Source organism: Dromiciops gliroides, chromosome 3, assembly GCF_019393635.1.
Source record: "Dromiciops gliroides isolate mDroGli1 chromosome 3, mDroGli1.pri, whole genome shotgun sequence".
Classification (NCBI taxonomy): domain Eukaryota; kingdom Metazoa; phylum Chordata; class Mammalia; order Microbiotheria; family Microbiotheriidae; genus Dromiciops; species Dromiciops gliroides.
Window position 1 is genome coordinate 278,396,475 of NC_057863.1, and position 25,871 is coordinate 278,422,345.

The window sequence follows — 25,871 nt, forward strand, 5'->3', positions numbered from 1 at the left end:
AAGTGGGATTGCTGGGTCAAAGGGTATGCACAGCTTATCACCCTTTGGGCATAATTCCAAATTGCTCTCCAGAATGGTTGTATCAGCTCACAGCTCCACCAACAATGTATTAGTGTTCCAATTTTCCCACAGCCTCTCCAACATTTATTATCTTCCCTTTTTGTCATTTTAGCCAATCTGATAGGTGTCAGGTGGTACCTCAGAGTTGTTTTAATTTTGCAATCTCTCTAATCATTAGAGATTTAGAGCATTTTTTCATATGGGAATAGATAGCTTTGGTTTCTTCATCAGAAAACTGCCTGTTCATATCCTTTGACCATTTCTCAATTGGGGAATGACTTGGATTCTTATAAATTGATTTAATTCCCTATATATTTTAGAGATGAGGCCTTTATCAGAAGCACTGGCCTCAAAAATTGTTTCCCAGCTTTCTGCCTCCCTTCTAATTTTGGATGCATTGCTTCTGTTTGTACAAAAATTTTTTAATTTAATATAATCAAAATCATCCACTTTGCATTTTATAATATACTCTATCTCATGTTTGGTCAAAAACTGTTCTCCTTTCCAAAGATCTGATAGGTACACTATTCCTTTCTCTCCTAATTTACCTATGGTATCACCTCTTATGGTCTCAGACTTATTTCTGCCAAACAGCTTTCCAGCAGTTTTTGTCCAATAGCAAGTCTTTATCCTAGTTGTTAGAGTACTTGGATTTTTTGAACAGCTGGCTTCTAGATCTTATGTATATAATCTGTCCAATTGATCAACTTTTTTATTTTTTAAGAGGTACCAACAGTTTGATGATTACTATTTTGTAAGTATAACTGAAGATCTGTCCCCACTTTTCTTGTTTCCTTCCAAATACTTGACCTTTTGTTCTTCCAGATGAATTTCTGTCATTTTTTCTATTTCTATAAAGTAATTACTTGGTAGTTTGATTGGCATGGTACTGAATAACTAAATTAATTGAATACTATAGCTCTTCTTCCATTTCTGATCCCAAAGCTAAGAATCTCTATATAGTTATAAGATCCTTCTTTTTATACAAATTCCTTGGGGCATGAACAAATCTCTCACATAATGCCTTTGATTAATTCAAGGAAGTATATCAACCGTGTCCACACTGGTTCTGGTTGATTGGTTCAACCAAGAAGTGGTTTGGTTTTTTTTGGTGGGGCAATGGGGTTTAAGTGACTTGCCCAGGGTCACACAGTTAGTAAGTGTCAAGTGTCTGAGGCCAGATTTGAACTCAGGTACTCCTGAATCCAGGGCCGGTGCTTTATCCACTTCACCACCTAGCTGCCCCCGCAAGAAGTGGTTCTACCTAGCAAAAGTAATTACTTAAAGTAATACTTAAATTATTCCTTATTACAGTAATTACTTAAAAGTAAAAGTGGTACTTAAAAGAAGGTGGAATAATTAGTGAAGTACTACCCTTACAATGAAATCAATTTGAATTTTTAACCTCCTCTCTCTGAAAGTCTTCCATCAACATAAAACAACATCAAAATGTATTTGGAATTTACAAGTTTTTAAGTGTTAGTAGGGAGATCATTTGCATCTACAATCTGCTGCACTTTTTACTGGCTGTGCCCAGACCTGAAATTCTCTCCCTCCTCATTGCTGCCCTCCCCCCACCTTCAAACCCCAGCCAAAATACCACTTTCTACAAGAAGCCTTTCACAATTCCCCTTAATGCTGGAACCTTTCCATTATTATCTTCAATTTATTCTGTATATATCTTGTTCGTACCTAGTTGTTTTCATGTTGTCTCCCCACTTGAGAGCTCCTTAGAGAAGGGAATGCATTTTGCCTTTGTATCCCCGGCTCCGCACGGTGCTTGGCACATCGGCAGATTGGTAAATGCTTGTTAACTGACTTGCCTGATCGCTTCCAGGAATGGATCTTTCTCCTGGCTGTCAGTTATTAACCAATTTATGTTTCATAGACCCCTTTGACAGTCAGGTGAAGCCTATGAAGCCCATCTCAGAACAACGTTTTTAAATACATAAAATCAAATACACGGGATTACAAAGGAAACCAATTAAAATGAAATAACCTTATCAAAATATTTTTCTTTTCTTTGTGATATTTTAATTTTTCCCTAATTACAATATAAAACAATTTTTAACATTTTTAAATAAATTTTGAGTTCCAAATTCTTTCCCTTCTTCCCTCCCTCCCCCATCGAGTTTTAATTCATGTGCCCTTTTGGCAGTCTGGTTAAGTCTACAAACCCCTTCTCAGAATAACGTTTTCAAATGTATAAAATAACACGATACAAAAGAAATCAAAATAATTTGGGGAAAAAATTCCGTCTCCTTTGAAACTTGTTCACCCACGCCGGGTTAAGAACCTGCGCTGTGTGCGCAGTCTAGACACCTCAAGTCTTTATTTAACAACAATAACGACGTTAATTGAGACTTAAGTGGATGGAGGATTTCTTTTCCTAAAGTTTCCTCTAAGGAGGGAAGGCAATTCCCCCAATGTTATCTCCTAAGCCCCCCGCGGGTGACAACCAGAGCCAGGGGTCGACACTGGTATGCAAAGCACGTCGGGGAGAGGGAGGCCGGGCTGCAGCGGAGAGCCGCTCTCCAGGAGAAGACTGGCGCCCGGCTGGCACCGGCGGATGAGCAGCATCCTCAGCCTGCGATTCGGCATCTTCCGCCTCTTGTTGTCAGGAAGAATGAGAGGGGGGAGGGGAAGGGACGACGCGGCCCGCGCACCCCACTCTTCCAGTTTCTTAGCCCGGCTCCAACTCTTCGTCCCGCCCCACCGGCGAGAAAGGGCGCTCGCCAAGCAGCAGCCACCCGCGAACAGCGGCCTCACGCCCGCCAGACGTCCCCTCCCTGCCGCCGCGAGCTCCAGCATCCAGGCCCCGCCCCCGGCGCCAAGAGAAGGCGGACCATGGCCAAAACAAGCTTAGGTTGCTGTCGGAAGTCCCCTACAAATTCCCCTTCCGCTTTACAAACCACTTCCGGTTTGGTCCGCCAACATGGAGTCTGAGGCCTCTCGGGCTAGTGGCTTCTGATCGGCGGCGGTGGAATTTATTTCCCCCCCCTTCTTTTCTCCCGACTCCGTCCCCTTTCCGTCTCTCGGGCTCGCTGAATGGGGTCGGGCCTCCGCGCCGTCCGCCCCGGTCCCCGCTCCGTTGCGGGGCAGCGTTAGGTAGAGGCGGGGTGGCGACAGGCCGAGCCGAGGAGGCGGCGGCGGCGGCTGCGCCAGCCCCGGGTTCCGAGCGGCGGCTGCGGGCGGGGGAGGGAGGCGGGTCTCCCGAGCCGCGTTCTACGGCGCCGCCGCGCGCGAGCCGCCCCCGCGCCTCCCCGCGCGAGCCGCCATGGCCCCCGTGCAGCTGGAGAGTCACCAGCTGGTCCCGCCCGGAGGCGGCGGCGGCGGAGGCCCCGCGTCCGCGCCCGCGCCTCCTCCTCCGGGGGCCGCGGTGGCTGCGGCGGCCGCGGCTGCGGCCAGCCCGGGCTACCGGCTCAGCACCCTCATCGAATTCCTGCTCCACCGGGCCTACGCGGAGCTCATGGTGCTGACGGACCTGTAAGTATCCCCCGCCCCAGGGACTTCTCTTCCCCCTGCGCAGGCTGAGCTGATCTTGGGTTGCGATGCTTAGGCTGGAGGGACTGGGGTGGTCCCGGAGTGTGGGCAGGTATGGGTTTGTGCAGGATCGTCACGGTGGAGGGTTTTCTCAGGACTCGGCAGAAGCCTCTTCAATGTGTGCTTTATCGTAATTTTAGTCACACACACCCCTCCATCCCCATCCCCGGGCGCCCCTTGACTTGAAAGGCGGGCCATCTGTCAAAGGGGGAGCCTGTCATCTGCCTGGTGCATCAGGTACATGATTTTTTTTTTTTTCAGCACCGAGGTGGGGAAGGGGGAGGGGGAGAGGGAATCTTTATGACTTTTTCCTTTCTTTTTTTTTTTTCTTAAATGAGTTTTAAGTTCAGGTAATTAGTATAGAGGATCATAGATTTAGAGCTCGAAGGGACTTTCGAAGGAGACTTGTCCCTTTTACAAATGAGGAAACTGAGGGTCAGAGGTTAAATGACTTGCCTAGGATCACACATCTATTAAGTGTCTAAGTTCACATTTGAACTCAGTACTACCTTACTGTCCAAGTCCAGTTCTTTATCCAAGTACCTGCTTTAGGTGCGGTATATCACCTTGTATAAATGACTCGCCTGGGAACTATACTATGTAAAGAGATTTGGGGAGGGGGTAGGAGGGGCGGGGAGTGTTGGTTGAGCTTTTGAGAAGTTTCTTGAAGTTTTCTGGGATTTAGTGGAAGTGTCTCCATTTTATAAAGGAGGGAGCTTAATGCCAGCTAGTTATAACGTAATTTATGCTATAATTTGGGGGATTGCAAAGAGATTTCAGAATCATAGCATATGTCTTAGATAGTTTTTTTCTTTACAGTTAAATTCATCCCCATAGGATTAATTTTTAAAGCTCACTTCTCTTTGGAGGAGGCAGAACCAGATTTTATGTATCTCTAAATTTTGTCTAAGGGTTTATTCATACATTATTTTCTGGTGAATCAGTGGGGTTTTGAATCTTATTACATGAGGCATGTGGAGCAATTCCTTGAAAAGAAAGTTTTGAAATTCATAAGCAGCAAACTCCTTGTTGCCTTAACCGGAGGAGAAGGGCCAGGACTTAGAAAAATGTTCCTTCTTAGATGCCTTAGAGGATAAGGTGGTTATGTCCTTGCTTATGTCTGACACAGTAATGCCCATGGCAGAATTATGAAGTTAAAAAGTCTTCCCGTTTCAGCCCTCCCTTTAACCCTTATTCTCCTTTTGCACCCTGTAACATTTCAAAATTTTTTGATCATCCTTTATTTGAATCATTTCTTCTGTTACCTTTACCACCGTTTACATTTTAATTGTTGTCTCTCAGATTGCATAGTGGATGGAAGGTTCTAGGGTCTGAGTTACCTTTGACTCTTAATGGCCCTGAAAAGGTCATGTTACTTCCCTAAACACCAGGAAATCCCTTCCAGACTGTAAAGTGCCCAACAATTGTTAATTGTTAGTAGAGGGAGCTCTCCATAACTGTGAAATTATAGGTCTGGACCAAAAAAAAAAAAACCACCTCAAATTGTGTAATGAAGAGTTTTGCTTCACATAAAGAACTTTAGCGTATATGTTGGCCAAAGTCATATAATCTATTCATAAGGCCATTTCTGAATCCCAGACCAATGTAAAACTTTTAAAGTACATGGATTAAGGGATTGTTCAGTCTCCTTCTGAGGAAGAAGGCATGGAATGAATTTTATATATCTGCTGATACAAGAGTGGATCACTTGGTTGCTTTCAGTTTTTATCCTGTAGTAAAAGGGGCATTGGATTTGGAGTCTGAAGAGCTGTGTTTGAATTCCAGGTTTGTTTACTATTTGTATGACCTTTGGCAAGTCACTTACCTTCTTTGGGCTTCCATATTTTCACCTATAAAATGAAGGAGTTCATCTAGATGATCTCATCTCTTTCAGCTATATTTCTATGTACATTTGAGTCCTGAAACCGCTTGAATCATAGATTTGACCTTCTGAACTACTTTCTCTAGGTATCCTTGTCCATTCCCTATTCATAATTGCATTTAAATACCAACAGATCTGTATGTCAGTGTACTCTTTTTACCAACATAGATTGAATTTGCTCCTCATCATGGTAGATGGCTCTGTAAGTTGCTGTGACTAAAAGACATTACCTGGTGGCCAGTCTTCTGATGATAAAGTTATCCAAATTTAATTAGGTTAGTCCTTGAACAGAACTTCTCTCACTTGGTTCTACTTGAAGATTTTTCAGCTTGATAGGACCTGCCAGAGCTCATGCTCTGCAAAGCAGTTTTTAAGAACCCAGAGTAAGCAACATAGTACAATCAAACATTGGAGTAGCCTTTGTTGGAAGAATAATCATATTGTATGTTTCTGTTGTTCTTATGTACTATCATATAAATGATCTCATTTGATTCTTAAAACATCCTGTGATCCAGGCCTGTCAAATATTATCTTTATTTAACTGAGCCTTAGAAAAGTTTTGTGACTTACATAAAGCCATATGGATAGTCAGTAGTAAAGTCAGAACTAGAATCCATGTCTTTTAATTTAGACACTGAGAATCTGAGTTAGAAGGTACCTTCGAGGTCATCTAATCCAACTTCTGCCTAAACAGAAATCTCCACGATATCCCTGAAAAGTAGTCATGCAGTTTCCACTTGAAGACCTCTAGTGATAGGAAACCTACTACTTCCCATGGCTCTAATTATTAGGAAGTTTTTCTTTAAATTCTGCCATTGCAATATCTACCTATTACTGCATAGTTCTGTCTTCTGGGGAAAAGCAAAACATTTAATCTTTTTCCAAATGATAATTCATAGCCTTGACACCTATCTTGTCATCTACCCTTCTCCAAATTAAACCTCCCTGTTTTTTAAAACTCTCTTCATCCTTACTGTTGTAGTTGCTCTCTTCTTATGAGCTCCACATCGTTAATGTCCTTCCTAAAACATAATGCATAAAACTGAATAAAGTACTTCATATGTGGTCTGACCAGGGCAAAATATGGGATGAACATCACCTCCTCAATCAGGATAATGAACCCATCTTAATGTAGCCTAAGGTTATGTTCTTTTGGCTCTGGTTGATACCATCTTTACTCATATTGGATCTTTTAAATGTTAGCCTTTTCCTTTCATAGTTTTTCCATATTTTTGTTCTTGTGGAAACCCGACTTCTTCTAGAAGATGCTGCATCCTTCACCACTCTTTCTACTACTAATGCTCACTTCCATGTAACCTCACACACTGGTTCAGTAGTAGATTTATTTGCCTTGTTCCTTACTACCACTTCCAAACCCCTCTCTCTGCCTCCATCTTTCAGCAGCCTCTCCCCCTTTTTGAGGTTTTTCATTCCATCTTTCATCACCTAATGCAAATCTTTGTCATAGCCATCTACTGGAAGTTTATTTCCCAACCTTATTCAAGTAGTTCAGTACTTGGCTCCCAGTCTTCTTCATCCTAACCCCTATCCTCATACTACATGACTTCAATATTGATGTCCCTTCGAATACCTTGGCCTCCCATTTCACCAACTTCTTCAAGGCCTGTAGTCTGTTTCACAGTACCTTAGTCATCCTTAGCTCTCGCCCACTCCATAACCCTTTCCTCTGTTATATTGAATTATTAAATTTACTTCTCTGATCATAACTATTATTGCTCCATCCATTCCACCTCACTCTTCCTAAAGCCTCATCTTTGTTCTCAACACGCTGCCTCCCCCCCTCTCCCCCTTTCTTTCAGTCACTCTAACTCTGGACTCATATCTTTCCCTTCACAGTCTGGTTAACCATTTTAACCATATGCTGTCTACTGCCTTGAATTTCTTTCCCTTTTTTTTCTCCATTCATGTCTTGTCCAAACCCAGTCCTCTCTTGTGGGGCTGGATGCCACTAAAGAAGGTCATATAACTGTGTCTACTACAATTTTGTAATTATCTAATCCTACCTGGACCTTTGAAATAGTTTTGTTTTGTTTTTTTAATTTTTCTCTTGAGTTTCTGCCTTTTATCCTGCAGTGCCTGTACCAAACCTTCTATTCTGTCAAAGTCCCTTTTCTCTCTCTCAGCAGGGGACTGCATCTCCTACTTTACTAAGAAAATCAAGGCCATCTCTCTCCCCCTTTTTCGAAAATTTACCATTTGCTTGCCTCCAGTGCTGTGGAACCTTGCTTGTGTTTCATGATTTTTTTGTTAAAAAAAAAAAAGATTTAGAGGTCTCAATCATAGGTGTCAGTTCTTTCAGTACTGGGATATATAGTTCAGCCCATCCTGGTGATTCTCTGAAGATAGCTAGGTGTGGTCCCTTATTATCTCCATCCCAGTCCACTTGTGCCATATTGCCTGTCACCTTCACTTTAAGACTCCATTGCCTGGGGGCAGCTAGGTGGTGAAGTGGATAAAGCATAGGCCCTGGATTCAGGAGGACCTGAATTCAAATCCCATCTCAGACACTTGACACGTAATAGCTGTGTGACTTTGGCCACATTGCCCTGCCCCCCCCCCCCCAAAAAAAAAAGACTCCATTGCCTGGGACCTAGAACTCATTTTTTTTTTCCTGTGGACCTGTTTCCTATATCACCATCCTCTAGGTCTCCCCCATCTCATTCTTGCAATGTGGTTAGCATTCAGTAATTCTGGGACAGGCCATCCCACAACCAAGGAAGGATAAAGATTCTATTTCTTTGGCTGTTGCATACCCAGGACTTCCTGGAACATGTGTATATGGGAGAGGGGAGTAAGAGGAACTGTTGGAGACAATAGAATATTGAGATACACTATTCTGGATCTTTCAGAAGAATGGCCAAGAATGTAAGGAAAAACCAGTCTCAGGCCTAGACTGTTGCAGGGACTGGAAAGTACAGAGTAAAAGGAACCTACTGTTGGAGCATCAACTACAGGACTATGGGGATTACCCATGGGTTTATTAGATAGGGGGGTTTTTTTTGGTTTGTTTTTTTGTGGGGCAATGGGGGTTAAGCGACTTGCCTAGGGTCACACAGCTAGTAAGTGTCAAGTGTCTGAGGCCGGCTTTGAACTCAGGTACTTCTGAATCCAGGGCCAGTGCTTTATCCACTGTGCCACCTAGCTGCCCCCTATTAGATAGGGTTTAAACTATAGATGGTTGGGGGAAGGGGGAGCAGTGGGTCCATTGCTGATTATAGATACTAGAGAGCTACTAAGAAAAGAAAAGCTTAACAAGTTTGTTTTATGTATAAATAGTTCTAATTACAATCACTACTCAGCTGCTTTCATGCCTAATACAAAATACAGTAAATTTTGTAACTATGTATTAACTTTTCTACCTCCAATTTTATTATAGGAATAAAGAATATTCATAAGCCTTCAGCCTTTTGTGAATTGAGTTTTAAAATCTTTTCACAATATGAATTTGTCAAAAAGTTTAAGAAAATTAGTGGTAACATTACCAAAACCTTTTTCCAGCGAGTGTATTTATAGTTCCCTTGATGAAGTTGGTTTTTGGTCCTATGGGCCTATGAATTCCTGAACCTATGAGCACTTCAGTGTCAAAAGAAATGTCATACTTGGCAGAATTTGTGCTACAGTGTCTGGCAAATAATAGGTGTATTTAGTAAATGCTTGTTGATTCATTACTAGCATAAGGTAAGTATTCTATGAAGCTCTTTGAATAGAGAAAATTGTTATTTTTCCTTGGTTTCATACTTTGAAAAATACTTTTGTTGCATGCAGTTTATATCTATACAAATAAAATCAGGTTATTAGCTAAATTGGACTTTACAATGTGCAATGACAGGTATTATACTGACATTTCCTAAAACTATTAATAATGGTATGTAATGTTATAATTAAAATAGTGTAATGTTTTGATTCAAATGCTATATTTATATAATTAAAATATTTTTGTTTCCTTAGACTGCCAAGGAAGTCAGATGTGGAAAGGTGAGTTTTCCAGATATCCTTATCTCTATCTCAGCTTAAATATATCTAGAAATTTGTAAGAATATGTTATGTGAAGAAGAAACCTTAAGAAATGAAACTTTTCTAGCCTCTAGGGTACTTGGTATTTGCTTAGAACTTCGTTCTTTTAATAAATATTTGTTGAATGCCTACAAAGTGCTAGAACCTTTGGGACTGTGCAGGGATATAGTACATTCAGATCATCTTTGTGGAATTGTCCATCCCAGTTGAACATGCATCACTTCCTCTGTACTCCTGTTATTAGATGTCTTACTGGGTTGACATCTGCTTATTTCCATGGCTGCTCTACAGAAAACTTGATTCTTGTAAAGGAATGAAGTTTGAGATGGCCATAAATAAGTGTTAGCACATGGCTCATTGGTAAATAATTTTAAAATAATTTTATGGGATTTTAAATTATGGCCACAGAAACAGCATACTGTGAGAGATTTTAATGAGACTTTAGTGCCTTCTGAAGGCCCTTCCTCCGAAGTACTTGGCAAATCTTTTTGCTAGAAAACTTTGTTGTAATTAGGGGAGCCTTGGAAAGGCAGTTTCAACTGATGCTCCAAGGTTTTGTTTAGTTTACCGATACAGAAAGCCCTTTGCCCATGACCTGTCCCTTCCTCATACTGACTTGTCTTTCTGGGCCTCTCTATGTCCTAAGCAGCTCTTTCAGACTTGTAAGTGGCAGAGTAGGGGCTGCTGATCTGCATTACTACAGGGAGTTTCTCACCTGGTGCTCCCTTCATAAATGAAAGGTCTAGACCAAAAAAAGCCTTTATATATTTACTCGCTATGTACAAGTTGTATCCTTCAGTAGATGGCAAGTTTCTTGAGGGTTGGGACTGCCTCCAGAATCACTGCATTTTAAAATTAGAAGGAGCCTCAGCAACCATCATATACAACTCACACCTGAAAGGAATGCCCACATCTGACTTATTTTTTCATCCAGCTTCTGCTTAGTGTTTGCAGCCACAATAAATACCTTTTCAGTCTTTGTTGAATTGAATTTTTAAACTTAAGAATAGTGACTTTTGTTTACAGAGGTACTTATCGGGGTTGTATTTTGCTCATTTTCTAGGTATACCCCAGGCGGTTATCATAAGCAAGTTTTAGATATATTCTTTTGTAGTAGTGAGAGTTTAATTGTCACAAATTATGTCTGTATTCCTTTCACCTTATGGTTGATGCTCAGCAGGAAAAATAACTTTCCTTGCTTCTGTTTAGACTGAGCACTGGCTTTAATTACAAGTGTTTACCTGGATTTGACTCCCCCAAGGAGCTAGACTTGGCATGGAGTCAGGAAAGTTTAGGGCATGTATGGGGAATTGTGAATTGTCCAGTTTTACTAGAGCATAGAGTAGGTGGAGGGAATTGGCATTAGAGAATAGTAGAAAAGTAAGGTGGTGCTGTATTATGAAGGGCATTGAATGCCGAGCAAAGGAGTTTTAACTTAGCTCAGACAAGAGAGCCCTACCAAAGGATTTTCACTAGACCATTTATATAGTCTGACATGGTATGAAGGATGGATGAAAATTGAGGAAGCTATTGAAGTAGTTCTCACCGATGATGTATAATAAAGGTCCTTCTTTAGCAGGACTAAAGAAGTGTAAGTAGAAATGAAAGGAATAATTTAAAATATTATAGAAGTAGAATCAGGATTTAATAACTAAATCATTTCTTTTACACTACAGGGAAACTTTTAGACATTGGCTGGCACCTCTTATAAAGGCCTTATAAAAGTTTTATGAGTTGGTAGGAAATCCAAGATGATTAGTTGAATATATTAAATGAATCTGGATTGATCAACAGTGATAAGTAAGTTAATTCACTTCTAAATGCTTTGAATGAACATTAGTGGACAAGGTTGGCAAGTAAATGTAGTTGAGGAAACAATGTGTGACGCCTGAAAACCTCTTGAATGGTTTGAACATAAATGTAGTTGAGATTATTCATTCAGCTGTGCCCATTTCATAAGAACAAGATGTGCACTTAAGTAAACAAACATTCCTTTTGTGGAGTTGGATTTACTTTAGCCACTCATCTTCCAGACATCCCTAAATGACCTTTAGAAGAGAACTTTACATAATAGTATGACTTTTTAAAAGGCCTTTTAAATCTAGACCCCTTCTCTTTTTGTAGTTTTTTTTTTAATGTAGAACTTTGTTTTTAAATGTTTTAAAGCCCTTTTGCAAGTACAGAGGAATTATGGGGGTAAGGAACCAACCTTTTAATTAATACACTTTCCTTCACCCTTGAGTCTTTATCCCTTGACCTTATTAGAGGTTGTCATGAAACAGAACTTGGTTTCTCTGCTTCTTCATTTATCTGCTTACAGAATTTACAGTACATAGTAGTAGTTCAGTACATACAATCTATTGTGTCTGGCAAGTTCATATGTTGGTTATCATGATAAAATCTGTTATTGATCCAATCCAATAAACCTGCATTAGGCACTTACTGTGGGCCAGGCACTGTGCTAAGCACTGGAAATACAGTGAATAAAAAGAAAGACAGTCTCGGGGCAGCTAGGTGGCGCAGTGCATAGAGCACCGGCCCTGGAGTCAGGAGTACCTGAGTTCAAATCTGGCCTCAGACACTTAACACTTACTAGCTGTGTGACCCTGGGCAAGTCACTTAACCCCAATTGCCTCACTAAAAAAAAAAGAAAAAAAAAAGAAAGACAGTCTCTGTTCTCAGGAAGCTTGACGATATCTTGTTTTGGGTAAAGAGTTACCTGGCAATTTTAAGGTCCCTTTGGTTTGTTCATTGTTGGATTTCCCTAGTGATGTCACATTATAGGGGGGAATGAGTACAGGATTACCTAGCTTCATGTTTTCAAAAGACTTTGTAGAAGGGCTCGAGTTTTCATGCATTGGAAAGATCCTCTTCATTCTCTTCTCCTTTAGTCTCTCATGAAAAGGTGGCTATTCTCCTCAAGGCCACCCTCCTCTACATGTATCCTTGATCCTATCTCCTCCCATCTTCTCCAGCAGAGTGTCTTCCTAATCATTTCATAACCCTTTTCTCTAATCTTGAATCTCTTTCTCTCTACTGGTTTCTTCCCTCCTCCCTACAAGAATATAGATTTAGTCTGAAATAATTGCTTACAACCTTTTTGCAAAAGAAATGTTTTCTTATGGTTTTAAAATGAGAATGGTGAAATTTTCTTATTTACATTTGAACCAAACAGGCTGTAAAATAACCTTTCTGATATTTTTTGTTTACTTACAATTATGCTTTATTTTTATAGGAAGATAGAAATTGTGCAGTTTGCTAGCCGAACACGTCAACTCTTTGTTCGATTGTTAGCTTTAGTAAAATGGGCTAATAATGCTGGGAAGGTGGAAAAATGTGCGGTAAGTCTTTTTTTCAGAATTTGGTACCAAATTAATTTATGGTATATTTAAACTAGTTATTAATTTACTTTCTAATTAAAGCTCACCTTTTCATTTATGCTTTCTTCATTATAGCATTTAATGTATTCCATTGGAATTTTAACAATTATTTGTGTCACTAATTCTCAATCATGTCTCATTTCTACACCAGCAGTGAGTGATATGAATGTTTGCTTTTTGGATTGAAATATGATCATATATTTAGAGATTCTTAAGAGCAATAAGATTTCAAGGTTGAGAAGTTGTAAATTAATTTCTACTTTATAGCTGCTAATAGAGATTAAAAAGATGGATATGTAAAGAGAAGAGATGGAAAAATATACCGAGGATGTCAGGAAGCTCTGAAAAAAAAATATTTCAGGGCCAAATTCTAGAATGAACTGAGACCTGGGGGAAAATTGCTTTAAAAAACCCAGCAAAACAAGTTTTGAAAACTAGAATAATAAGAAAGAAGGAGAAATTCCTCTGCTTGAGAGCTAAAAGGCAGAGAGCTATTCACATCATTTGTTTATTTTCCATTCTCAAGAATAATAGTCTTTAAAGTGAAAAGCTAGAATGGGGATTAAAGTCCAGAATTGGTGAAGAAATATAAGAGAACATCTGGTTACTTTAAATGAATTGAAATTTACTTGCCCAAATAAAGATTCAAGACTACCTTCTCCCCAAACCCCACCCCAAGGAAATGTGGCCCTAGAGCCTTTTTCAGTAATATTTGAGAAGTTGTGGAGAATTTATAAGAGTTCCCAGAAGCCTAGTGGCAGATGAATATTGTCCTGGTTTCCAGAAATTTTAGATAGGTAAGCATTTTGAGCACTGGTAAAATTCTAGAATGGAATGTAGTGCTAGTCAAGCCTGGGTTTTCTTAAAAAAAAGTAATGCCAAGCTGTGAATCTATTGGGAAGTCAAAGGAATACCTCAGACATAGCATATCTTAAGGTAAGAAAGGTATTTGCCCAAAGTATCTTATTTTACCCTTGTAAATAAGTTGGAGAAAAATGGGTTAGTACTGTTATGCTTATTTGCAACTGGTTGAAAACAAAAAACAACGAGTAATTAATAGTGTCTACCTGTAGAGAATCCTGCAGTGCCATTTTTATCATTTACTTAAAAGAACCAAAGAAGATATATTAATTACGTTTATAACTAATCTGTTGGATGAACAAATGATTCAAAATGTAAACAAATTGGGATGCTAGGTCAAAACTAGGAAAATGAAAATTAACGTGGATAAATGCAAACTTTTATCTTTAGGCTTTTTAAACATCATTAGCAAGTATAGGGAATACCTGACTTAATAATTCTTACCAGGAGAAAAGAACCTGACATGTCACCACCCCCTCCCAATAAACTCCAGTGGCTTCCTGTTGCTTCTAGGAGCAAATACAAACTATTTTGTTTTCAAAGCCTTTCACATCATAACCCATTCCTACCTTTCCAGTCTTATTACACTTTATTCCCCTCCAGGTATTCTTTGATCCAGTGATACTGGCCTCCTGGCTGTTCCAAGAACAAGACATTCCATATCTCAGCTCCTAGCATTTTCCTTGGCTTTCTCCTGTTCCTGGAATGCTCTTTCTCTCTGCTCCAGCTACTTACCTCCCTAGCTTCCTTTGTTTCCTAACTAAAATCCCATCTTCTACAGGAAGCCTTTCCTAGTCCCCTCTTAATTCTAGTGCTTTTTCTTTTCTTTCTTTCTTTTTTTTTTGGAGAGGCAGTGAGGGTTAAGTGATTTGCCCAGGGTCACACAGCTAGTAAGTGTCAAGTGTCTGAAACTGGATTTGAACTCAGGTCCTCCTGAATCCAGGGCCGGTACTTTATTCACTGTGCCACCTAGCTGCCCCATCTAGTGCTTTTTCTTGACCTCGTATATATTTGTGTGCTTATCTCTTCCCCCATTAAATTGTAAGCTTTGTGAGGGGCAGGGACTGGCTTTTATCTCTTTTTGTACCCCAGCACTTAGCTCAGTGCCTACCACATAATAGGTGCTTAATAAATAACCTAGCCCTATAGTGTTTAGGCAGTCTTATACTATGCTAAGAATAGTATATAGGCTGGAGACATAATAAATGGTCTGTCGTCTGCTGGTCAGACCACAAAGCAATGGACCAGAATTTTTGTGGTACAAGTTCTAATTCTGGCCTTTTCAGCTCTACTAGCTTTGTGGTTGTGGGCAGATCACTTAACCACTCTGAGCCGCAGTATTTTCTAGGCTTTAGAAGAGGGATAATACTTGCTGAACTTTAGATATTTGTTATGAGGTTCAAATAAAGTCACATATGAAAGTCTTTTTTAAATTATAAAACACTAAGTTAATTAGGATGATGGTAACTATAATTCTGGACACAGTTTCAGGAAGGAACTTAAATGACCATCCACAAGATAGGAAAGCTAGGTGGAGAAGTAATGGAACCACTGTATTGGAGAAAAGTTTGAAGTAATTAGAGAAGAAGAAAGTAAGGAGACATGTCTCCACAGATCTGTAGGGTTTCATGCTGAAGGAGTGATAAGATTTCAAAGGCTCAGTGGAAATTGCAAAAAGGGAAGATTTTGCATCAGCATAAGACTGGTCTTAATAGTGGAACACAAGCTTCCTTATGAAGTCTCAAGTCCCTCATCACTAAGTTTAAGTAGATGCTGGATGACTCTCATCAGGAGTGATGTGGAAGGGGGGGGGGGGAGCAGTGCATTGATTCATAGACTCAAAGTTGGAAGTGACCTTACATGCTGTTTGGCTCAACCTCTTATGTAGTCATCCCCCAGGTGTTTTTTTAAACTATACTTTCCTTGGTGATCTCGTTCATTCCAGTGGCTGCAGTCATCACTTCTGTTGGATAGTATTCTTTTAACTCAGGCCTTGCTGTTCCTCCTAAGTCTAGTCCCACAATCCCTTAAGTTCTCTTGTAACTGAAAATACATGAGAGTTGGGCCAAATTTGATCAACATAGGGAACTCCCTGTGTGGCAGATCCCACCACCAATGCAGACATGCTACAACTTTTATCGTCTTAGAGGGTTGTGAGGCACTAAAAGTTTGTGTCCGATACTGGAAGCCATGTCTTCCTGACTCTTATGGCCTGACTGCTATCTTCTAACCATAGCAAAGCAGGGGGAGCGGTGATCAGAAAGTGTCATCCAAGTCAGGAAAACTTGGGCTCTAGTCCCAACTCTTCTCCTGTACTGACTGTAGGACTGTGGGCAAGTTATTTAACTTCTCAGTGCCCTAGACCTCTCTAAGAAGAGAAGGTAGTACTCTGTATTGTCAGAGGAAGTTCTTTACCAAGAGCTCCCTACCCTGATAAAAATCACAGGTGAAGTTTTTTAAAGTGTGTTATTTATGGTATTAGCAAATATTTTAATCTCCTCAGCATGTGAGAGTAAAAGGACTAAATTTTATTTAGCATTCTTTTATTGTACTTGTAGTTAAGGAAGGGAAACCAAGTGGGAAAGATTTTAAAAGGGTACGGGTAAAAGGGTATTAAATGGTTTTTCTAGTAACTATTTTTCCTTTTTTGTCTTTAAGCTTTGTTGCATTAGGAATATTTTTAATTTCAAGTTTACATTTATTTTACCTTTAATTTAAGAACGAGTAAATGGTATGAAGACCAAATAGTTTAAGAAGTCTAACATATTTGTACTTTCTTTTAAAGATGATATCAAGTTTTTTAGATCAACAAGCCATCCTCTTTGTTGACACTGCTGATCGTCTGGCATCGTTGGCTAGAGATGCTTTGGTCCATGCACGTCTACCCAGTTTTGCTATTCCTTATGCCATTGATGTATTGACCACTGGGTCTTACCCACGTCTACCAACATGCATTAGGGTAAGGGTTTTTTAGTGTAGTTTTTGAAAATTTTTTCCATAGTGTTTATTATTTGGTTTTATTCTATTTTGCACCTACAAATACATTTTTACATTAAATCAATTGAACTAAAATATTATAAGTACTCTAAAAATCTGTATTTTGTGTTGGAGCCTTTTGGGAAGCAGGTGAGGAAATCAAGCATTGGACTGAAAAATAAATGTTTAAAATGAAAATGCTATAAGCTAAATGTGTCATTGATTTCTCTAAGGGAATTAACATTTGAAGGTATTGTGTTAAAGTATGTAACTAGTACCTTCACTTTCAAGAATAGAATAAGAAGATAAGGCTTGTGTAGGTAAAATTATACATAGCTTTTCTTCATCTAGAGCACTTCATTAAAGTTCTAAATCATAAGATGGAGTATCTCATTTTGACTTATAGAGCCAGCCAAGAAGACCTGGGTTCAAGTCTCCCCTCTTGAAACATACTGGCTATGTGACCTTGGGCCAATCCCTTAAACCCTTAGTACTATATAAGCAACTCTCTGAAATTCTTAAGTTTCAGAGAAAGGTACTAATCTACATTTTGATTAGTTTCCTCACCTGGAAGTTCCTGACCTGAATGAAGATATCAGTCCAGTTTCTATCCTTATTCCTAATGTTAAACCTGTAAAGTGAATGTTTAGTCTTGTTTAAAAAAAAATTCAAATTAAGAAAATAGTTGGGTTTTCTTAGATGCATGTAAAAAATAACTCCTGCTTTGGGTCTTTCTAAATACGGCTTTTAAACATATCTTTTTAGGATAAAATCATTCCTCCTGATCCTATTACCAAGACTGAGAAACAGACCACACTGCATCAGCTGAACCAGATTCTTAGACATCGACTAGTAACTACAGACCTCCCTCCTCAGCTGGCAAATCTTACAGTGGGTATGGATCCGAAGGTTCTCTTAAAGAATAGTTTTGTTCAAATGATGTCTTTTTCCCCCCAGAATGATTTTGAAGTATTTAAAGTATCAATATACATTTCATGTACTTAAGTACAATTTATAAAATTACAACCATATTAGTTATCTGTTCCAGCCTGAAGTAGCCATTTAAGACTTCCTTCCCACTTTGAAAGAAGTAGAGAATTGTGAAGGGGTGATGAGAAAAAGAGATTGAAGTACAGGAGAAAAGTATATAGTACATATATGGTACTTTTTTGTTTGTTTGTTTTTGTGGGGCAATGGGGGTTAAGTGACTTGCCCAGGGTCACACAGCTAGTAAGTGTCAAGTGTCTGAGGCCGGATTTGAATTCAGGTACTCCTGAATCCAGGGCCGGTGCTTAATCCACTCCGCCACCGAGCCGCCCCCATATATGGTACTTTTACATAGGACAGGAGAAAAAGAAGAATGAGAACATGGGAGACTTGGGTAGAAAAAGCATTCTTTTTTCTTGTTTTTTATCAATAAACAAATACTTATTGAGTACATAAAATTGGGATCTACCGGGAATCCCAGAGAAGTAGCACATTGCTAGGCCATCCAGTACCTCAAATATTTCAGGCCTTTGCTAGATGCTGGGGATATATAGGCAGAATTGTAGCAGTACCTGCCCTTAAGGTGGAGGAGATGACACATAACGCAGCTAAACCAAGAAAGCAGATACTTAGTGACCTAGGAGGGGAACCAAACTTGAAGCTGGGGGCAGGGGGACGATGGGGAGTAGTGTAAGAAGCTCTTGAACTAACTGTCTTTGAGAAAACCAGTTGATCCAAGAGATGGAGGTGAGTAGGGAGAACATTTCTTTTTTTTTTTTTTTTTTTGGTGGGGCAATGGGGGTTAAGTGACTTGCCCAGGGTCACACAGCCAGTAAGTGTCAAGTGTCTGAGGCCGGATTTGAACTCAGGAACTCCTGAATCCAGGGCCAGTGCTTTATCCACTGCGCCACCTAGCCGCCCCCGAGAACATTTCTGTCATGGAGGAGATATCAAGTGCAAAAAGGTGACAGTATGGGTGAGGAACAAGTTAGCCAATATGGCTGAACTGTGGAGTACATGGAGGGGAATTATGTGGGAAAAGGCTGGAAAAGGTAGGATGGGAGCCAGGTTGAGAAGAACTTTAAATGCCAAATAGAGGAATTTTATATTTGATCCCAGAGGAAATAGGGAGTCACTGAAATTTATCAAGTAGGTTGTAACATGGTCAGATTTGTGCACGAAGGGTGCAACAGAAATAAGTGTAAGATAAGAGTCCCTGCCCATTGACCTTTGTAGTGGAATTCAGGAGATGAGACAAAGGAGCATAAAACAGTTAGCATGGGCCTATTTATATTGTATTGTCTCATGCTCCCTGAGGGCAGAGACTAGTTGTATGTTTTTGCCTTTCTTTGTGTCCTTAGCAGTTAGCATGTACTTGGCACATAGTAAGACCTTATTAATTGTTAGTTCCTTGTTTGCTTAATTGAGGCTCTGATATGTGAATAATTGTAAGCTACAGACTTGATCAGTATGCCTTTCATTTTTCTCTTTTCAGTTTTAGCTTACTGACCTTTGATAAACCCTTAATCAGTTTTTGCATAAATAAATTGCATGTTCTATTGTGCTGGTTTTGAGATTTAAATTTTTGGACTTCTAGTTTGTATTATAGACATTTGGAATTACTAATCAAATCACAGAAATATAAACCCTTACTAAAGCTAGTTTTAAATTTGGTTTGGAAACATAAATACGTTAAGTGGATGAAAAATATATAACTACTAGAACCACAGTTTAGGCAGGAAATTACCTACTTTGTTTCTTTGTCTTACCTCTTTACTACTGTTAGAACAAATTCGTTTAGTAAAATTTTTTCTCAGGTGTCTACTCAGCTTCTTAGTCACTGATTACCTAGTAAATATTGTTTAGTACTACTAGAACATCTGGTTTTATCTCTTCATGATCACCTAAGAGCAGAAACTGGCCACTTCTCACACGTACACATGTACTTGATTTAAAAACTAGCTCAAATAAGTAGCATTAGCATGACGTGGATTCTTTTTAAACAGCTCTCAGAAGAAAAATTCTCTTACCTAAACTGTGGAAAATAAAAGTTTAGAATAGTTAACAAGCTAAAGATAATTTTTTTCTTTTACTTTTCTTAAATTGTGGTAAAACTATCCAGCAAATGGTCGGGTAAAGTTTCGAGTGGAAGGAGAGTTTGAAGCCACCTTAACAGTGATGGGAGATGATCCTGATGTCCCTTGGCGTCTTCTCAAATTGGAGATTCTGGTTGAGGATAAGGAGACTGGAGGTAAAACCAGAAAAGTTGTTCTTCTGTTAAAGTATTTAATCATTTTTGTATCCTTTTGTTATGGGAGAAACGTCTACTGTCTCTGAGTTCATGTAGTAGATGACTGTTTCCAAAATATATTCATCACAATGCAGAAATTATAGAGGTAAAAACCTGGGTTTTATTCTTATGCTTAAGCCGAAGTGTAGGCTTTAGAGAACACTTGAATCATCATTCGGATTTTAACCAAGCTTCATTTAGACAGAATTACTTCAGAGTGACAGAAATAATTCTTTAACATGATTGCAATCTTGTATATTCCTCCTAGATTATGACTTAAAGAAAAGGTAGATTCATAATAACATATTTCTACCAGTGGCATAAAAGTCGAACAGATTTTTTTAAGCAGTCATAATCTCATACTCCCCTAAGGAAACAGACTTTGTCAGATAAAATCTTTAAGCAAAGTTAGATTATAGCTTAAACTACATTTAGGAGGTTCACAAATAGGGTGATTGAGGGGCAAGATTTACATGTCACTAAGGGGTCAGGGACAGTTGAGAGTCTTCCTCTGGCTCCTTATCTGAGGAATGTTTAAGGTTGTAAGTAAATTTTCACATCCTATGGGATCAGGTCTTGGTTAACTCAGTAATCTCTCAACTAGGAGAAATGGCACTGACCTTCTCTTTACATTATTATTCCACGAGTCAGGTTTTGGTCCAGTGAGGTTGATAAATTAAGAAACAAATTCCTATTACACATAAAAAAAAATCCTCCTCTCCCTTTTTAAAAATCTGGACCTTTAATTTTCATGTTTGCAGATCAGTGACTTTTAATTTTTTCATGTCGGCAGGTCAGTAACTTAATCATAGAGAGTTGTTTGGGTCACTTAGGTTGTGACTTACCCATGAACATATTTCAATACCTATCAGAAGTAGGACTTGGACCCAGGTCTTCCAAGCTCCAATGCTGGCTTTCTATCTACCAAACTACATTGTCATCACTTTTCATAGAAATATGGCCTATGGAATGATAAACATTTTTGAAAAGTATCATAATTAACTTTTTTTTTCATAATTAACTCAGTGATTTAAATCTAGTAAGAAGATATATGTAGGTTTTCGTCTTTCTTGAGGTGTAGTGTTCTGGTTTCCACTGACAATAGACTGCATTTCTATTCACTTTATTTCATTTCATTTAGCATTTATTTCTGTGTCTAGTGCCTATTTAATTTTATCACATAGGGTAGAGGGTAGAGACTACAATCCTGTGACTATTGGTATAAGGAACTCTGTTGACGAAATTCCCTCTATATTAAGTCAGATTATTCACTACACATAATTCCCTGCAGCTTATTTATAAAGTTGCTGAGAGCCATGAGTGTTTAAGTGACTTGCCCAGTATTGCTTATCTAGTATGTATCAAATCTTCTAAGGCCAACTTTCTAGCCTCTTTTTTTATCACATACTTGTAAAAACATGTTTTTGAGTTTCCATGATATGTAAAATTGTGATTAATTTGGTCTTCTCGTTTTCTCTTCCTAACACAGATGGTCGAGCTTTGGTACATAGTATGCAGATCAGCTTTATTCATCAGTTGGTCCAGTCTAGGCTCTTTGCTGATGAGAAGCCTCTTCAGGACATGTACAATTGCCTACGTATCCTTTTGAAAATAGGGTGGTAGTTCCAGATATGGCTTTCTTATTCCCTTTTCCTTTTTGCTCTTAATTATTAAGTGTAGTAGGCTATTTACTGATTGTTGTTTTTTTATAATAAAACATACTGAAATTCTACTTTTAAACTAGGATTATACTGACTTGACAGATGTAAAAAAAAAGCTACTAATGGAGAATAATAAGTAGTATTAGTGGGTCTCTATAATGCATAAATTTATATACATTTTTATAGCATAAAAATGGAAATTCTAACATTTTTATAAGGGGGTGGTTGACTTATTGCTATTTAAAGTTATATTGAAATTAATTTGTCTAATTTCTCAAACTTTTGAAAAGGTGGGAAAGATGGTGTCAGTCTTTTCCTGACAGAATGGAGAACAAAATTGCCAATTTGATAGAAAGTCAGACAAATGTAAAAGAGTGAATCTTTCTTAGAGATCTAGCTCTCAAGAGAATGTGCTTTCTGCTGTTATATTTACATTTTATAACATTTTTTTGTAATAGCAGTAAATTTATTTTTACTTTGTATACCTGATTTTTTAGATTTTGGGGAGGACTGACTCCATTACTAGACATTTATGTACTTTTTTTAGTTACAGGGCCAAAAGTAGTCCCAAGCTTGCTCTTCTCTAATTCTGTAATGTAAATCAATGAAATGGCATGATTCAGGAAGTAAAAATTTGTTTTCTAGGCAACTTTTCTGTCCAGTGTTGGTTTTAAAATCAGGTTTACTTCTACTTGATTGGAACAAGTAGCCAATTATTTTTGAACAAGAGAAATGTTGCTTATGTTCTTAACTTTGTTTATCAGATTCTTTCTGCTTATCACTTCAATTAGAAGTATTACATTCACAAACTCTAATGCTAATTCGTGAACGTTGGGGTGATCTTGTTCAAGTGGAGAAGTATCATGCTGGGAAGTGCCTCTCACTCACAGTTTGGAAGTAAGTAAAATTGTTTCCAGTTGCATTTTGCTATTACTTAAATCACATTTTTCTGCTTCTTATTTTTGTTAGATGGTTATTCAAAGTACAGTCCTCATCATTAAGTGACATTTGGATCTCTTCCAGCTCATTATCCTGTGACTGAGATCCTGCTGCAATGTATAAATGTTTCTACTTGATCATATTTGGTTTGTTCATATTTCTCAAAAATTTGAACAACAAAATAATTCTCTTCTGACTCAAGCTGGATTCCTAAAAGAAGGGGTCTATTTTATTTCAATTTTCAATTTATTTCAAGAAACTTGTCAAATAATTTTGTTAGCCTGCTGAGTTTTCCTATTTTTAAATACAGGTTGTCCCAAAAAACTTAGTGCAGCTTTGAGCTTTAATGGCTTAATAGTCTTTAGTTCTTTTTAATTGCTTAAAACTGCATTAAGACTTTTGGGACACCCTATGTACCTTTTACAAACACATAATTAAAATGGATTGTTGTATATGTACATTTGAAATGTTGACATTCTCTAAAACTGCTTTCTCAGAAGGTTGTGTGGTAATATAGTTTTCCTTTTTTAGGATTTTGAAATAAGCATCAATCAAGCATCAAAGTCACTAGCCTTGCAGCCTTCATCATAATATATGACTGATATTAGCCTTTTATTGTAAAAGGATGAAAACTGATAACAGATATACACAAAAAAGTTAATTTTTTGTGTACTTTAAATTTTACCTCCATGCTATCCTAAAGTGTCATGCAAATACAAAGTTAAATGAAATACAATTTCTAAAAATGCACTGTAATATTGAAGGTTTGTTTCTCAGAACTACCATTAAATTAACACACTTAACACTTTGGTTTTCTGTTAAGCCAACAGGTTCTTGGGAGAAAAACAGGGATTGCCTCTGTTCACAAGGTCACGATCAAAATTGATGAGAATGATGTCTCCAAACCTTTACAGATTTTTCATGATCCTCCTTTGCCAGCTTCTGACTCCAAATTAGTTGAAAGAGCCATGAAGGTAAGTGCCTATCTGTAACAGATATTTGTGAAATGAATATAATTTAACTTATTTTTAGCACATTAGCCATTATCAAAAACTCTTCAACATACCTTCCATAAAGCCATTTAGGAAACTTGCTACATGCTGACTATGTGAAAGACATTGGGAATCCAAAAATGAGAAGTGGTCTTTTTAGTTCTCAAGAAGTTTGCAGCCTAGAAGGGGTGAGACATGTATAATAGCAGTGCCAGGGAGAAAGTGCCATTTTAAGAAAGGTTTTATGGTTTAAAAAGATAAAAGAGGAGTCACAGAATACAGTACATGGCTAGTCTTGGAATTAGAAAGACTTGGTTTCACGTCCCCCCTGTAATGTCACTTAATGTCTCAGGAGGTGCAGACTGCTGACAGTCACTGATCTTCATTGGTTGGGGCAGTTTCCTCCCAGGGAGTTCCTTACAAAGATGAAATCACAGATCCGGACCAAACATGACTTAAAAGGCACTCTACTATCACATTGTGTCCTGCCAAGTGTCCTGGGAGTCATAGGCTATAGAGTACAGTATTCAGTATTTTACTCCTCTGGGATTTTGTCTCTGTGGCCACTTACCTATTTAATTGAGACATGGAAAGTAGTTGTAACCAGATTCTTCATGTTTTGGCGAAATTGGTTGCTAAACTTTTAGCAGGGAGGGGACTTATTTCCCTAGAATAACCTGTAGAAACCTACAGCTGTTTCCAAGCCACAGTGAGGCAGCAGATGCAAATTCTAGTACAAATTTAATGTAAAGATTAGTATCCCCACTTTACAAATGAGAAAACTAAGGTTTGAAAAGGTGATTTACTGTTATCATTCACGAGAGCAGAGCTGGAACTTGAAACCTCTTCACGTTGATATTCTGCAAACTATACAAGTTTATCTTTTTATTATTTTCTATAACTGAACATGTTATAAAGTTTTTGGTATAATTCCTAAATTGACCTAATTTGCAAATTAACTTAGCCTTTTCATATAAGGTATATTTAAATTCTTTTTAAAATTGATTAATTTGCTTCTTTAAAACATTCTCAAGGAACTCTATATATAATACTATCTATCAAATGTACTTATTTCCAGATGGTTGTAAGGTTTTAAAATAAAGGTGTACGTTGTTAATCAACTTTAATGTTTTAAATTCTCTTAATTTGAGCTTAAGTTCTTTCGTTAACAGAAACTTATAGAGATGTATTTTTCTTATTTCTGCAGATCGATCACTTATCAATAGAAAAACTCTTAATTGATAGTGTACATGCAAGATCTCATCAGAAACTCCAGGAACTGAAGTCCATTCTTAAAGGTTTCAATGCCAATGAAAATTGTATGTTCTTTTTATTAATGCTTACTTATTCTTTTGAAATAAGTCCTTTCCATATGAAAGCTTTACATTAAAATGTGACTTCACTTACTTGATCATTTGTACATAATAGTTTATTTTCAAGAGTTTGGGCTTTTTAAGTAGAAATTCTGGGTGGTTTTTTTTTTTTTGGTATTATTTTGGTATTATTTTTTTTTTTTGGTATTTTTTTTTGGTATTATTTGGTATTCATTGGCAAAGGGAGCCTCTAGAAAAGGATACTCCCTGGACCAGGGCAGCTTGGTACCTTCTCTGCAACATCTAATCTTGGAGAGTTGCTTAGAGAACTTGAGAGATTAAATGATTTTGCTGGGGTCACCCTGCCCAGCTGGATCAGCGTGGGGATTTGACCCTGAACCATGCTGTAGACTATTACAACACAGACCTGTTTAAATATCAGTAAGCTGGCAGATTAACTCTATGAGTTTCAAGGATAGGGACCATGCCTTGATAATCTTTGTGTGCCCCTTAGCACAGTGTGTGTCATATATTTGAATTAGAGCTATGAATGTTTTTCATTAGATGGGAGGGGGAGGGGGGAGGAAGGGACACAGTGAGGGTTAAGTGACTTGCCCAGAGTCACACAGCTAGTAAGTGTTAAAAGTGTCTGAGGTAGGATTTGAACTAACGTCATCCAGAATCCAGGACCAGTGCTTTATCCACAGCGCCATCTAGCTGCCCCATTAGATTTTTAAAGGACGATGAATTTAGATAAGTGGAGGAAGCTTGTCTTGAGTTTGTAATATCTAATTTATTATAAAATGAATTTAGTTTTATTGCTTTCAATTACATATAATAACACAAAATAGAATCCTTAGCTTCCTTCAAGACTAAGCTCATGTTCAACTTTCTTTAGGAAGCCTTTTCTGATCCTTTTGATTATTAGTGCTCCCTCTCATCTTATATTATT

General features: G+C 38.3%; 1 protein-coding gene across 1 annotated transcript in view; it reads left to right on the forward strand.

Moving 5' to 3' along the window:
• Nucleotides 1–3,211: 3,211 nt before the first annotated feature.
• Nucleotides 3,212–25,871, forward strand: part of MED14 (mediator complex subunit 14) — a 69,758-nt gene continuing 47,098 nt past the window's right edge. Inside the window, exons 1-10 of the mRNA XM_043994478.1 lie at nucleotides 3,212–3,546; nucleotides 9,455–9,481; nucleotides 12,756–12,861; nucleotides 16,547–16,720; nucleotides 17,503–17,632; nucleotides 19,847–19,975; nucleotides 21,504–21,611; nucleotides 22,440–22,572; nucleotides 23,438–23,588; nucleotides 24,814–24,925. Coding sequence (XP_043850413.1) covers nucleotides 3,338–3,546; nucleotides 9,455–9,481; nucleotides 12,756–12,861; nucleotides 16,547–16,720; nucleotides 17,503–17,632; nucleotides 19,847–19,975; nucleotides 21,504–21,611; nucleotides 22,440–22,572; nucleotides 23,438–23,588; nucleotides 24,814–24,925 — 1,279 coding nt within the window. The 5' untranslated portion in view covers nucleotides 3,212–3,337. The remainder of the gene's footprint in view (nucleotides 3,547–9,454; nucleotides 9,482–12,755; nucleotides 12,862–16,546; nucleotides 16,721–17,502; nucleotides 17,633–19,846; nucleotides 19,976–21,503; nucleotides 21,612–22,439; nucleotides 22,573–23,437; nucleotides 23,589–24,813; nucleotides 24,926–25,871) is intronic.